This window comes from Rhipicephalus sanguineus, unplaced genomic scaffold (assembly GCF_013339695.2).
Source record: "Rhipicephalus sanguineus isolate Rsan-2018 unplaced genomic scaffold, BIME_Rsan_1.4 Seq1046, whole genome shotgun sequence".
In the NCBI taxonomy this organism is placed as follows: Eukaryota; Metazoa; Arthropoda; class Arachnida; order Ixodida; family Ixodidae; genus Rhipicephalus; species Rhipicephalus sanguineus.
Genome location: NW_023614229.1, coordinates 123,779 through 139,072, shown reverse-complemented (window position 1 = coordinate 139,072; position 15,294 = coordinate 123,779). Strand labels below are relative to the sequence as shown.

The window sequence follows — 15,294 nt, the reverse complement described above, 5'->3', positions numbered from 1 at the left end:
TCGCATACGCGGGCGTCCAGTGCCTCAAACGAGGCAATGGACACAACTCCGGTGCCTCTGGTACCGAAAGAGCGGCGTAGCTCCCTGGAGCGCGCTAAGAAAACGAAAAAGCCGATAATGGGGCCCGACGACGGCCCTGCTGCTTGAGCTCTAAATTTCGACCTAAACAACACCCACTTCCTTCTCGTACACACAGCACTACCTGACATCCAATATGGAAGCACAAATTATACAATGGAACGTGAGAGGACTGCTTAGAAATCTCGACGATGTCCAAGAACTCTTACACAAACATACACCAAAGGTGCTGTGTGTACAAGAAACACACTTAAAATCCAAACACACGAACTTTCTACGCAGCTACATTATTTTCCGGAAGGACCGGGATGATGCCATCGCGCCATCCGGGGGTGTAGCGGTTATAGTTAATCAAGGAGTAGCATGCACACATTTACCACTTCGAACTTCCCTTGAGGCAGTGGCTGTTCGAGCGGTTCTTTTGAACAAACTCGTCACCATTTGCTCTCTATATATACCTCCACATTACCAGCTGCAAAAACATGAATTTCAGTCTTTAATAGATGAGCTCCCTGAACCTTACCTTGTACTTGGGGACTTTAATGCGCATAGCTGTCTATGGGGTGACTCCCGCTGCGATGCGCGAGGTCGTCTAATTGAACAGTTCCTTTTCTCTTCTGGCACGTGTCTCTTGAATAAAAAAGAGCCAACATACTATAGCCTTGCGAACAATACCTACTCGTCCATAGACCTCAGCATCACATCTCCATCACTTCTGCCCCTTCTAACATGGAAAGTCATTAATAATCCCTATGGAAGTGACCATTTTCCTATAGTTCTGAGCACCCCAATAGTTAATGAATGTCCTCCACAGGTTCCCAAATGGCAAATTGACAAAGCCGATTGGGAACAGTTTCGTAAAATGGCTCTCTTAAGTTGGACCAACATGCGTGCTTTGAGCATAGATGAAGCTGTAGACTACTTTACAGTTTTTTTGATTGATGCCGCAATGAAGTGTATCCCACAAACATCTGGACTGCCTGGCAAAAGACGTGTGCCGTGGTGGAACACTGAGTGCAGAAATGCGCGAAAAAAACAAAATAAAGCATGGAGGCTGCTTCGGGACTCGCCGACAGCCGAGAATCTGGACAGTTTTAAAAACATAAAGTCACAAGGCAGGAGAACTCGCCGACAGGCAAGAAGACAAAGTTGGCAGAAATTTTTATCGGGAATTAACTCATATACACAGGAGGCTAAAGTCTGGAACATGGTTAGTAGGGTAGCAGGCCGACAAGCGCATTCACTTCCCCTAGTAAACACACAAGGTGACAGCTTGGAAGACCAGGCGAACTTCCTAGGTGCACACTTCGAACAGGTATCGAGCTCGTCACACTACACGGAAGCTTTCCAACGACACAAAGCAAAAATCGAACAACAGAAACTAGAGCGCAAATCCACAAAACACGAGGAAGCATACAACCAACCTTTCGGCTTAGCTGAGCTACAGGCATCGCTGAACTCATGCAATAAATCCGCCCCAGGTTCCGACCGTGTTGTATATGAAATGTTGAAACACCTGCCTTCTGAAACCCAAAAAACCCTCCTTTCCCTGTACAATGCTGTTTGGTTTTCCGGCGAGATCCCCTCGGCCTGGAAAGAAGCCATCATAATTCCGATTCTGAAGCAGGGTAAGGACCCATCCTCAGTATCCAGTTACAGGCCAATAGCCCTAACAAGTTGTCTGTGCAAGGTTTTCGAAAAAATGATAAATCGGCGACTTCTACATTTTCTCGAAGCCAGCAACTCAGTTGACCCATACCAGTGCGGTTTTCGAGAGGGCAGATCTACCTCTGACCACCTTATCCGTATCGAGGCACAAATTCGCGACGCTTTTGTTCACAAGCAATTCTTCCTTTCGGTGTTCCTCGATATGGAAAAGGCCTACGACACCACATGGCGATTTGGAATATTAAGAGACCTATCCCACTTAGGTGTCCGAGGAAAGATGTTGACCATAATCGAAAGCTATTTGTCCAATCGCACGTTCCGTGTTCGAGTGGGTAATGTCTTGTCCCGAATATTTGTCCAGGAAACTGGAGTGCCGCAAGGTGGTGTTCTGAGTTGCACACTTTTTATTATAAAAATGAATTCCCTACGTCTGTGTATCCCACGGAATATGTTTTATTGCACATATGTTGACGACGTGCAGATCGGTTATAAATCTTGCAACCTTTCAATGTGCGAGCGGCAGGTGCAACTTGGTTTAAACAAGGTAACCAAATGGGCAGACGAGAACGGGTTCAGCCTTAACCCGCAAAAAAGTACTTGCGTATTATTCTCAAGAATGAGAGGCCTACATCCCGATCCAGACGTTGATCTGCATGGTCAGCGGTTACCTGTGAAAACGGAGCATAAATTTCTCGGCGTAATTCTAGACACGAAACTAAGCTTCATATCACACATAAAGTATATAAAGAACAAGTGCATAAAAACCATGAACATTCTAAAGGTACTGTCGCGCACTTCGTGGGGTTGTGACAAGAAGTGTCTGATGAATCTTTATAAAAGTCTCATACGCACGCGCCTAGATTATGGGGCGATAATATATCAGTCTGCGACAGCAAGCGCGTTGAAGATGCTTGACCCTGTCCACCACTCGGGCATTCGTATTTCTACGGGTGCTTTTCGCACCAGCCCCGTGGAAAGCCTCTACGTCGAATCGAACGAGTGGTCGCTCCACCTGCAGCGATCTTACATGTCGTTTCTATACTATCTCAAAGTGAACGCAGACAAGGAACACCCCTCACACCCCACAATTAATGATATATCTAGTTCTGCCCTTTTCGACCACCGTCCTTCGATGCGACAGCCCTACTCACTCCGTGTAAGGGGCTTAGCTCAGGAAACGGGTGTGCCACTATCCGAACACTGTCTATTGGCTCCCGCTGCACAACTACCGCCGTGGCGGTGGCAGCTTATAGACTGCGATCTTTCTTTCATGGAAGTAACGAAACACGCGCCTATTGCACATATTCGTACATACTTCCTTGAACTACAACACAAATACACTTGTGCAGAATTCTTTACAGACGCCTCAAAGTCCAATATTTCTGTGTCTTACGCAGCCGTCGGGCCATCCTTTACGGATTCCGGTATTCTACACCCTGAATCAAGTATCTTCACGGCAGAAGCTTACGCGATACTTGCGGCCGTTAAACACATTCAACAATTAAAACTACAAAAGGCAGTGATTTACACAGATTCTCTAAGCGTGGTAAAAGCCTTAAAAACTCTGAAAAGACACAAAAACCCCGTCTTTGTCTCGCTGTATTCTCTTTTGAGCACGATATACGCACTCGAACAACATGTCGTAGTGTGCTGGGTGCCAGGGCACCGCGAGATTCAAGGCAACGTGTTGGCGGACCAGCTAGCAGCATCCGCCCACGAAAACAGTCACAATACATCCTTAGCTATTCCCCCACTAGACCTAAAACACTTCCTGAAAAGAAAGCTCAGAGCCTTTTGGCAGACCACATGGGATATGCATACACGAAATAAGCTACACGTTGTCAAACCGCATCTCGGTAACTGGCCGCCAGTATCAAAATCACGCCACACAGAAGTTACACTCTGCAGACTTAGGATCGGTCACACATACAGTACACACACACACCTTCTGTCCGGTGGCGAGCCACCTTTGTGTGATAGATGTGGTCAGCCACTCACTGTCCTTCACGTCCTCATTCAGTGCAAGGAACTCGATGCTATCAGAAAAAAGCACTTTTTATTACCCTACCGGCAGCAATTTCCATTTCATCCTTCAATGTTCATCGGTAGGGACCCGCTTTTTACATATCAGTCACTGTCTGCTTTTTTAAACGACGTACAGAGTTTTCATGTCATATATCAAGGTGATCCGTAGCACGGCCTCTAAACAGAGGTCACTGCTGCGGTGAATACGTTAAAGACAGCACTTGCCTCGCGGCCCTTGGACTCAAGGGCATTGACGAGGCATTCGTGCTGATGTCATATCTTCATAGTCTTATTCTTGCGACCACTTGCCATTCATTCCACTAGACATACTTCACGTCACTGTCATGATTTTAATATACACATATATGTTTTACCCGCCTTTAGCGCGAGGAATTTTAAGGCCCCTTTACAGCTACTTACCGCAACCATTGCTCACATCCTTTGTCTCATGAACTGGCGCTCTTTGGCCATCAATTGGCCCTTGCGCCACTAAACACCACATATCATCATCATCAGACTGGCGCCGGCGCGCGCGACTCGCCGCTGCTGCTCTGCGCATTCGAGAGGGGTGACGCCGTAGCCATGTCGCGCGCAGCTATTCGCCTTCGCTGTGCAGTCGCCGTCTGACAATGCGCTGGTGCCTGATTGATACCGCCTCTGACTGGCGTTTGCAGGTGGGAAACGCCATGGAGAAGGAGAGCGCAAATGCTGCTCAACGGCGCAGAAGAGCTGACAAGCTTATGTCATCGGATCCCGAAGTAGTTGCCTGGCAATTAGCTGCAATCCTAGACAATCTGGAAAGCTCAGAATAATCAGCTGAACCTTTTCTAACGCTACGTAAATCCTGGCATAGCCGAGCTAAGCCACTCCAAATTTTTTATCGCAGTCGATGCGTTCTCAAAGTGGATTGAAGTGTTCCCGGTCTCCACACCCTCGGCTGAAGCAACTATTTCCTGCAGGCGAATTTGTTCGCAAACCAAGGCCTTCCAGCTGTGGTCGAGTCGGATGATGGGTCAGCATTTACCAGTGAGTTCTACTCCACATTCCTCAAGAAAAACGGGGTGAGGCGAATGCTGGTGCCGCCGTATCATCCAGCGTCAAACGGTGCTGCAGAGCGGGCAGTGCAGACTGTCAAAAACAAGTTGCGGAAGGCTGGCCCTGGAGATATTCGCACTCAAATTGCCCGCATGCTCCTGACTTACAGGTCAACGCCTCACGAGGTCACGGGTTGCTGTCCGTCGGAGCTGTTGTTGGGGCGGAAGCTGAGGACTGCGTTGGACCTGCTACACCCAGACCTCGGGACAAAGGTGCTACAGAAGCAACTTAAGCAGAAAATCAGATGCGACCAAGGAACAAGACCCAGGGTTTTGGGTCACCATGGTGACCAGGTGTTCGCAAGGAATTTCCGTCCAGGTCCTGCGTGGCTCCCTGCAGTCGTCACCGAACAACGCACTTCGTCCATGGATGTTCTACTGGAGGACGGACGGCGTTTAACTCGACATCTGGATCACATCCGCCAGCCCCATGAGGAACTGAGCGCAGACAACCAAAAGTCGGGCAGCCCAGTAGCTACAGGTCTTGCTCCAAGCTTGGACGTGGGTCAGAGACAGCTAACTCCGGATCGCCTACACGACACAGAGTCTAGGCAAGATCCCAGGGAAGACGTGGCGAAGGAAACGGAACTTCCTGTCACAGCACCCAGTACTACTGTCCTGCGTCGAAGTACCAGAATTCGACGACCAGTATCGCGCTACTCACCTTAAACAATTGTTTGCATCAATAATAAAGGGGGGAGGGGTGTGATAAGGTTAGCTTGCCGTTCCGGCGCCCGGGGGCGTCGATGTTTGCAATGAAATAAATACGGCGCGCACATGACCAGCCAGTCAGTGTGGAACCCGCCAACGTATGTGTGTGTGATTCGGTCCGGCGACCAGCATGGCCCAGGACTACCCGGTTATCACAACCGTCTTTGGCACACACTGACAAGGAGCTTACATTATCTGCGAGAAAATATATCGTAGGGCTAATAAATTTCTGCGAGTAAAATAACGGACCCTCTGTGCGCATGCGGTCAACATTTTTTATGTATATCGGCTTGCCTGTTGAACGCTTGGCATCTAGCAGCTGGGAAAGCCTGGAATTACAGTATAACCTCGTTGATACGTTTCCGAAAAAACCGCGAAATATAAACGTACGATCCGAATCCAGTAAAAATTGAGACTGACAAGCCCATATTGAAGTGCATAGGCAAAGAAACGTGTCTCAAAAAACAAAAAAAATGCCCCCACCTCCCCGAAGGGAATCGTGAGGAAATGCACATTTCTTGCGCCGAGAGTACACGGTGTAGTACTTTTAATGGCGTAAAGCTGGACACATCGACGCGCTCAAGTGTCTCCCTTTTGGGCGCCTCTTTCAACGAACGCTTCCTACGTGCGTTCGTGATCACCTCGGGGATGTTGCCACCGCCTTCAATGCAGCACAAACGCGTTTAGAACGCGCTGTTTTCAGGCTGTGCCAAGGCAGCACAAACGCTACAAACGCGTTTCAAACGCACTGCATTGAGGCGGTGGCGCAGGGAGGAGAGAGGGCGAACGGCGAGAGAAGGAGCGGCGAAGCACTGCACCTACTCTCTCCTACACTCTTCCACACACGCGGGAGCTCCGCCGAGCTGCCTCGATGCGAGCGCCCTCACACGCCAAAGCGCGCTCCTCCTCTCCACTCACTCTCCACTACTCCGCCCGCACCACCTGCTCCGGTTGCTGGGGGGGGAGGATAAGCGCGCGCCCGCAGCTGTTGCTATGGGAGAGGGAGTGAGAGTCGAGAGGCGCGCGGACAACGCCGGACGCCTGGCATAGCCCGACTAAGAAATGCATTCGCATTTAAAAGAGGGACTCATCGATTTTCGAACTTCTAGCTGCCATCTCACTAGCACCCAGAGGTCAGCCACCTAGTTCCGGTCCTGACAGGAAACAACTTCGTGGTCACGCGTGTTGAAATCTCGAGACAAACCGGATATTGCAAAATCGAGCGCTGGGACAACGAGCCTAAACGTAAAGAAACGCTACCGCCGTGGCAGCAAACGAAACCTTGCGCCGCTTGAGCGTCGGTTCTCTCTGCATTGCCGCTTGGAAATATGTGGTTAGGTTCGCCGTAGAGCTGAAACGATATTCTCGGGTAGTACAGCGCCCCCGAAAGCGACAAACGCGCTGACCAGTTAGCGTTCTGTCTTATTGAGACATGCGGCGGTATGTTCGCCGCCACTCGTAATCGCACCATCTCGCACGGCGGAACGTGCTTTAAAAGATAACGCCAGGCGCAATAGCAACCGAAGGTGACGTCTCCAAGCGCCCGCATTCCGATCTGTCGAGTCCTCACAAAGACTGCGGCGAGCGCGCATCGTCCCTTTTTGGCGTCTAACAGCCAGAAACCTTCCGGATATCTTACAGAACAAATTTGTCCGGGCGGGTTCTGCTACCCACAAGGTAGGCAGAAATGTCCAGCCAGAGAAAAACGAACGACGACTGGAAGTGCGCCGCGCGATGGGCGGAGCAACCCTAAAACAAAGGCGCTCTGGGAGAAAAGTGTGGAGGAAATGACGTCTTATCGGATGGCGCCGTTGCTATGGTTACGTGGCGCGGCGTGTTGTGTAGCGGTGGTAGCGGCGGCGGCACGTGCGTTTCCGTAGGTGTCGTATCGAACCGTGGCGGACTCGAGGAACGACAGCCTCCATTCTTTCCGTGTGAAGATTTTGACGGCCAGCGTGGCCGCCTGCCTTCGGGTCGGTGTGTTGTTGACAGTGAGCTGAGGCAATGGCTGAGGGGGCGATCGAGCAATTCGGAGAAGACGCGGAGGGGGGAAATTAGGCACTGCGGAGAAGCCGCCGTCGCCGCGCGGCTGAAGTTTGCCAGTTAGCGCTTTACAAGTGCACGAGAGGGCCCTTTCTGCACAGTTGAATGAGATTTTCTGGCTGCAGGACGTATCATACGACCGCAGTTCCCCGCGGTGCTGAACAGTGCTGCCGAATAATCGTATTTTACGGGAACGTATTAACCGGAACGTATTACACATAGCTCTATTGGGTTAGTTTCTTTTTTTTTTTCGCCATTGCGAGCGTAAGATCCGGGAAATCGTAAGCGGGAACGTATCAACGAGGTTCTACTACTCGGGGAACTTGTTTTCCCACCAGGAAAAGTCTACTGTAATGTTATTGAAAGGAAACTGAAGTAGCGGTAACGGTGGCTCGAGATTTTGAGAACACATTTATCGAATATGGCCTCGAGATCTTTGAGTGGCGCCCTCTCGCGTGTGACCTCAGAGAAGGGACTCGGGTGCCGCTCATCGCGCGCGCGCTCGCTCCGTGAAGGCTGCGCGACACTACCGGCCACATTCCGTCCTGCTCGAGTTTTTGAAACATGAATGGGCAAGTTCATAAAGCAATTTGTACTAAATGTTCAAGCAAAATGCCCAGAGAAATCGACCGGAGCTGCCGTAATGCGCACTTTCAGTGTCGATTGCTCCTGGTGTCTGCCAGCCATCAATGTGTACATCTGCATGTATGGCGACGATTTCTTTTCGCGACTGTTTTATGGCCGTGGCGCACTCAAAATGACTTTCCGGCCCGTGTTCAATCACTAATTTCCGCGTTCGGACTTGGGCTACCGTGTGTGCGTTAAAGCGCGATATACGTATACCACGTGCTGCACGTGTTCGGTTGCCAAGCCTGCTCCTTCGATTCAATTCCTTTGTTCGGAGTTTTTAAACGCGTGACAAGCGACGTGTCATGTCCTTCAAATCAAATAAATGGTCGTTACAGGCAACAACTATTGATTAAATCCAAGTTTTCGGCAGCTGCCGTGTAAGCGTGTCGTAAGTAGTTGAAGTGTAAACAAGAAATAAAAAGGTTGAGAGCACGTGTCAAAGGGGATGCACGACGGTGATATGAAATATATCGTAGGTTGTGCGGAGTTGTCTTTTTTTATTTTTGCAGCATATTTTAATCCCTACGCTAATAAATCAGCGTTTCCTGACTCGTTCCCGGCCGTTTGAAAGCATGCTGAACAGAATTAGTGTAATCATACTAACGTAGATAAATACAAAGCTTTCGCATCGAAAATCGTAGTAAGATGTATTTGCTATAAAATAGTGTAATTCACTCTCAACGGTCGACTATTGATAGGGCGTGATGCGATCACTGTACTAAAAGACTCGCAGGGTCCCTTATGAATTTGCCAAAGACAACTCGAAGGCGAAATTCATATTCTTTTTGTTCAGTCGATGTACTGTTCCTTCCCCGCCCCCTTCCGAATGCCTTTTGGACGTAACGTGGTTTTTGCACTGCCTCCGTGATCGGAGGCATTGCAAGCTTTCTATACATCACCTGGTTTGTATTGCCTCCGTGATTGACGCACCGATCACGGAGGCAATGCATACCGACGATGTCATGTGATGACGTAATCATCTGACGACGTTATGACGTCACAAATTTTGGCGGTCTGATGTCATGAGGACGTCATAATGTGACGTCATCGTGTGAGGTTTTTTTTTTTGCATCACTCGTGTTGACGCTGCCGACTAGGGTCGCCGACGGTGCATTTTCGCGTTTCATCAGGAATCCAAAGCTTTCATCGTAAAATATCGTAAAATATTTAACCTTGTTACAGCGTGGTAAAGAATAGCAGTAACCAGCCAAAGGGGCCAAAAGAATGACGGGAAGGAGCTCTCTTGCTCCTCTTCCTAGACATATTCGCAATTTTCCTTACTGTTTATCAAGCTGTATTATCGGTGGCAATGAAACACGAACAGCGGAGCACGTACCCCAAGCATTAGGAACTGTATAATGCGCACCGTCCTGCCATCACCGTTGACTGGCACGCACACCCGATTAGGCAGCACTGCGCAATCGAAAGCATGAATCTGGCTCACGAGCACGGTGTAAGAATATTCAGGTGTTGACACTGCGCGCGCCTAAGCGGCCAGAAAATGTTCGGTCGTCGGTCCGTTGAACGGTGCGCCACCTAGTGGCTTGAGGCGGAGTGCGCCGCGCTCGCCGTGCCCTCTCCTGTTGCTCTCTCGATTTCGCCCCTCGACGCCGCTTGGCGGATGCACATTATCCAACAAAATGGCACAAAAAAATGCACGTTATCAGCAGCATGCGCGTTGCTATGGAAACGACTGCCCCGCTTTTCGTAGCGCCCTCCAAGACGGCGCCGATGAAACTGCAAATCATCTGATAAGAACCCGAACATTATCTGGACGCGCGTGGATTGCGGTTTCCCGTGCGTTGGGGGAAGAGTGTCATCACCTGGGTATATTCTTACACCGTGCTCTCACGAGCGGCAAACCGCAAGAGCGTATCTATCTCTAATTCATAAGGGAGCGAACTGTACCACGCGCACCGCTGCTGGCGTTTCATTCGGAGGCGTAGTACGTGTAACAAGTTTTAATGTGCATTCAACTCGCCCAATCTACGCTAGTTGTCCACAATAACCCGCTGGTCGATGAAGTTATCAATTTTAGTTTGTCGGCAAACGTTTTGTGTACTTACTGCAAATAGGAGTGGAGTGTGAACTTTCCTTCAAGTCTGTTTACATAACCGCTATAACTTATGCGATTAAGCCATGAAATTGATCGCGCTTTGCTCCAATGCAGCGTAGACTCTCTTTAACTCGATTGGCGGGACGTTCGCGCTTTCACGTAAGCTATTTCAACGCCATCCAGCCAGTGAGTGACGCTACGAACTCGGTGGCATGATCCTGACCGTGATGGCTCTGTGTATAAGAAGATACGTTAACTGTTAACGTTTCTTAACCTCCAGTAATGCTTGCAGCCATCTAAAGAACTATCATTACACGAAATAAAGCTAGTAGGCGAGGAACGCAGTGCGACGCGAGCGAACTATAACGAAAATGCTGCTGTTTTAGCCGCAGCCTAGCAGACGACAAAAGCCGAATCCCCGCCTTTGCGTCACCGGAGCACCGTTCGCGGTCAATCGGTTAACAGTACGGTCAATCGGTTATCTGAAGCGGTCAAATCGCCACAGTCACGTCCGAAATAGCTTTAATGCCGCCAATATCGAGGAATCTTGGTGCACGCAAGGCTCTCTTGAATACACTTGGACTTGCCGCGAACCCCGCTTAATTACTGCCAACTGCCAAGTGAAATTTGCGTCTCGTGAGCGCCGCCGATACCAGCAAAGCGCGAAATAAATTACGGCTGGTCTCGCATAGAGCATTTGGATACGATGACGCGGAATACAAAAGCTGTGGCAGAAGAGCAGACTACTCGTCCGGCTTTTCCCGATGCGTGTACGCAATCTCGCCGACACGCCGCATTACTTGCTTACGTGCAAGCCCGATCGTTCCTAGTTGCGTGCAGCATGTCACCAAATAAGCTGACGAACGTCACTGCCGGGGGGGCGCTTGCGGGTACCGTTCACACGCGTTTTGCCATGAAAGTGTTCGTTCTGCCCACTCCGTTCATGACCAGCACACGGGCTCGGCGGTGGGGAGCTGATTTCGTTCGTGAAGGGAAACGCGTCTGCGCAGCGCACTTAAAGGCCAAGTCCGGCGATTTTTTTCGAGGGTCGATGGATCGCAATGAAATTCGCTGGGTACGTTCCTTTTGCACGTTTTCGTCTTTATGCCGAATTACAGGCTTGAGACATGCGCAGATTGTTTTGCAAATGAATTTTAAAGACTGTCTGCAAACGCCCTCCTGGCTTCCACAATTATTGGCAACATTGCGTCTGTGACGTCAGTATTGGAAGGCGGCGGAAGTGACGCGGGCGAGGGCACCGCTTACTTCGGCCGCTACAGCGCGAGCGTCTGCTGCGCTGGCCGAGACACTGTCAGTATCAGACGCGGCACTGTCAGTCGCAGACATTACAGCTGATGCGCGGCGCGCTCACCTCTCCACTGTGCGCCTTGCTCGTCCCGGGTTGTCACAGTTTCATACTCACGCCGGCGTGACCGACCTGCCTTGCACGACTTCCGGTCGTTCGTAACAACGGCTACGTCATACGTAGACAGTACACTCGTGGGTTTCGGTTTCGATGTTGCGCTTTGTTGCTTATTTAAAATTATTCTCCAATTTGCCGAGTTATTCTACTATCGGGCCCGTGAAAGGAGCGTCCAGGAACATAAAATCACCATTACTTGACATGGCCAAAAAAATCGCCGGAGTGGCCTTAACGGGTCTCGCACAAAGAGGCAGCATGAATGGCGGCGCGGCGCGGCGCGTTTGTGTTGTCGCCTATAAAAACGTGCAGTACACTCACAACTGCCACTAGGCTCTCATGCACGCCCAGCAGTTAGCTGAAGCCGCTTATCGTAAAGGGTTGTCAGCGATTAAGTCGTACTGGCACGTTTTCCGCCTGCTGCCATCTCCGTGCATTCCGGTGCTTATCCCCTAAACACATCGCCGCACTGCGCCCCGGATAGCAGTGATAGTGGCCCCTTGGAATGTCAGGTCTGCTTGACCTTATAGCACCTGAGCGTTGCGGCAAAGCTGACTTTCGGAATTGCTACAGCGGTAAACACATCGATTCGCGAAAGCACTGGTTCAAGTTCTACGAGATGATGGACGCAGCAGAGGTGGGGGCTTTAATTAATGCTTATACATTCTTATATGTATGCGTTCTTATACACTGACGTCCATGGGGCTTGTGACGGTGCCGCGAAAGTGACGGAATATTCAAGCATGACTGAAAAATTGGGCGTCCGAAAGTCGGAAGTTGACTTCATTTGCGGATATTTGCGTGGTCGGCATGTGTGTTGCCCGGTGAACACCGAGATGGCCACAAGATGCTCGATCATCACGACACTTCAGGCGTGCTTCAGTTACCAAGACAACACAGCCAACTCCAATTCACAAGTCCAGAAAACATTCTGCTGGTGATCGTGTAGCAAATGCAGCGACTCTTTTGTGCTTGGGACGACACTTAATGGCATTCCTTCCACCTGGCCTGATACAGCGACTGTCCTGTATCCAAAATGATCAGATTCTGAAACCGGCCAAGCAATATTCGTGCAAAGGTTCAAAGCATCCTATAGAGTTTCTGATGGTCTCCGGCTGTATTTTGAGAAGCGTGTGGGCGACGAGCTGAACAAGCCATATGTGTTTTCTTTTATTGCTATTGATGAAACACCTCTTCTGTAACAGAGGTGCCATCACAGAGGTTTCTGTGATTTTTTTGTGCAAGTATGTACAAGCTCACGTGTGATAAATGATATCACCTTCAGTCATTTTATAATAAGTGATATAGTTCTATATTTCATCACTGGCTTTGTCTACTAAACAGGGTCAGGTAGCCGTGGGTGATATTTATTTATTTATTTATTTAACAATACTGCCAATCTCTTCAGAGATTATAGCAGGGAAGGCACATGAAAATACTATATGTTTGCACAAGATCATATATGGTTAAAATCACAAAAAAGTCAATATTACATACAAAATTATGCATTATACATTGCGATAGAAGAACACACAAAAACATTTTTAGTAACAAAAACATGGGCGAGATCATCGCCAAAACAACTGCAAAAGGATAAGGTATACATTTGTAAACATAGCGTAGGATCAGCGAGTACACATTACTATTGAGAACTTTGTTCAAACAATTTTATGAACAACAAAATAATCGAAGAACATGTCACTTAAAATATTACATTCGTATAGGCAGTAGAGAAAAACTATGTATTAGTAACATGACACAGACTCATCGTTAGCGGGTTTACTGATGTTGTAATGTCGTTAGTGCTCTTTGTGAGGCAATCAATTCGCTTTCAATCGCAGTTGTGAACAAGTTTATGGATGATTCGGTCGTTAGGGTAGGCTTCAGTGAATTCCAATCTTTAATGGTTAGAGGGAAAAATGAATATTTGAAGCAATTAGTGTTGGAAGAGTATTCGGCCAGAGTATGGGAATGGTTATGACGGGTTGGTCTGCCTTGAAAATAAGATATATACCTTGAAGTATCTATTTTTATTATGTTGTGTAGTAGTTGAAACATTAATTTTAGTCTTGTTAGTTTCGTTCGGTTTTGTAGTGTTAAGATGCCAGCATTATTAAGTAGATGTGTCGGTGAGTCTGTCTGTCTATACTTGTTAAAAATAAACCTTATTGCTTTTCTTTGAACCGCTTCTATTTTATTAATTTGTTGTTGGGTAAACGGGAACCAGACAGGGCTGGCATATTCCAGTACAGATCGGACGAGGGTTGTATATGCTATTAGTTTGGTATTCGGTGGTGCGTGCTTAAGGAGTCTTTTCAGTAAAAATAGTCTTTTAAGGGCTGTGCCAGTAATGTTATCAATGTGAGCATCCCATCTCAAATCGTTTGAAATCGTTATTCCTAAATATTTGTGGTTAGAAACTGTGATTAAGGCACAGTTGTCAATAGTGTAAGAGAAGTTGGACCTGTGTTTTTTGCGGGTTATTGCCAAGGAAACGCATTTACCAACATTGAGGGACATTTGCCATTTTTTGCACCACTTGTGTACATCTTCTAGAGCTCTGTTAAGGATTAGGTGATCGGAAGGAGTATTAATTTCTTGGTAAAGTACGCAGTCGTCTGCAAAGAGCCTGAGTTTTACATTAGTTGAGAGGGGAAGATCATTAATGAATATTGTGAACAATATTGGTGCTAGGACACTGCCCTGTGGCACGCCTGACGAGACTGATGTTGTTCTAGAGGCGGTGTCCTGTAACTGTACAAATTGTGAGCGATTGGTTAAGTAATCCTTAATCCAGTGAACAATTGTACTATCTCCAAGAGTAACTTCTAATTTACTTATTAATTTGGTATGTGAAACCCGGTCGAATGCTTTCGAGAAATCTAAAAAGATTAGATCAATTTGTTTATGGTTATCAATAGACTGGGCTGCATCATGAATTATTTCTAAAAGTTGAGTAATTGTTGAGAGTCCCTTTCGGAAACCATGTTGTACAGGAGACAGGATATGTTTTTTTTCTAGGTAAATATTGATGTGTTTCAATATCATATGTTCTAATAATTTACACACAGAACAAGTTAGTGATATTGGTCTGTAATTTGAAACCACGGTTTTGCTGCCTGCTTTATGTATTGGAATAATTTGGCAGTCTTCCATATTGCGGGGGACAGTGCATAACTGCAGTGATTTATTAAAGATTATACATAAATATTTCGCTACCACTCCGCATACCTTTTAAGGAAGATATTTGGTAAGTTGTCAGGACCCGGGCCCTTTTTGGTATCAATGTTTAATAGTAGGTTGAAAACGCCTTGTTCGGTAACTGTCAGAGGTTCTATTGGTGAATGATAGGAAGATTGCATGGGTGGTATGTTTCCGTCATCTACAGTAAAAACGGATTGAAAGTAATCGTTGAAGGAGTTGACGAGATCGTTGTTGTCTTCAGAAGAACGCGTGGGCTCATCATTTTTCTTTGGATTTATATATTTCCAAAACTTATTTGGAGCGCTTATCAAAAATGTGGGAAGTACCTTTGCAAAGTAATTATTTTTAGCATCTTTTAGTTTACT

At 47.8% G+C, this 15,294-nt stretch overlaps 1 protein-coding gene across 1 annotated transcript; it reads left to right on the top strand.

The window, feature by feature from the left end:
• Positions 1-4,730: 4,730 nt before the first annotated feature.
• On the top strand, positions 4,731-5,534 carry LOC119375968 (uncharacterized protein K02A2.6-like; the record flags this gene model as incomplete). Its single annotated transcript, XM_037645982.1, has 1 exon — positions 4,731-5,534. A coding segment is annotated over one exon (804 nt), but the record flags the coding sequence as incomplete, so codon positions are not given.
• Between the last annotated feature and the right edge of the window lie 9,760 nt (positions 5,535-15,294).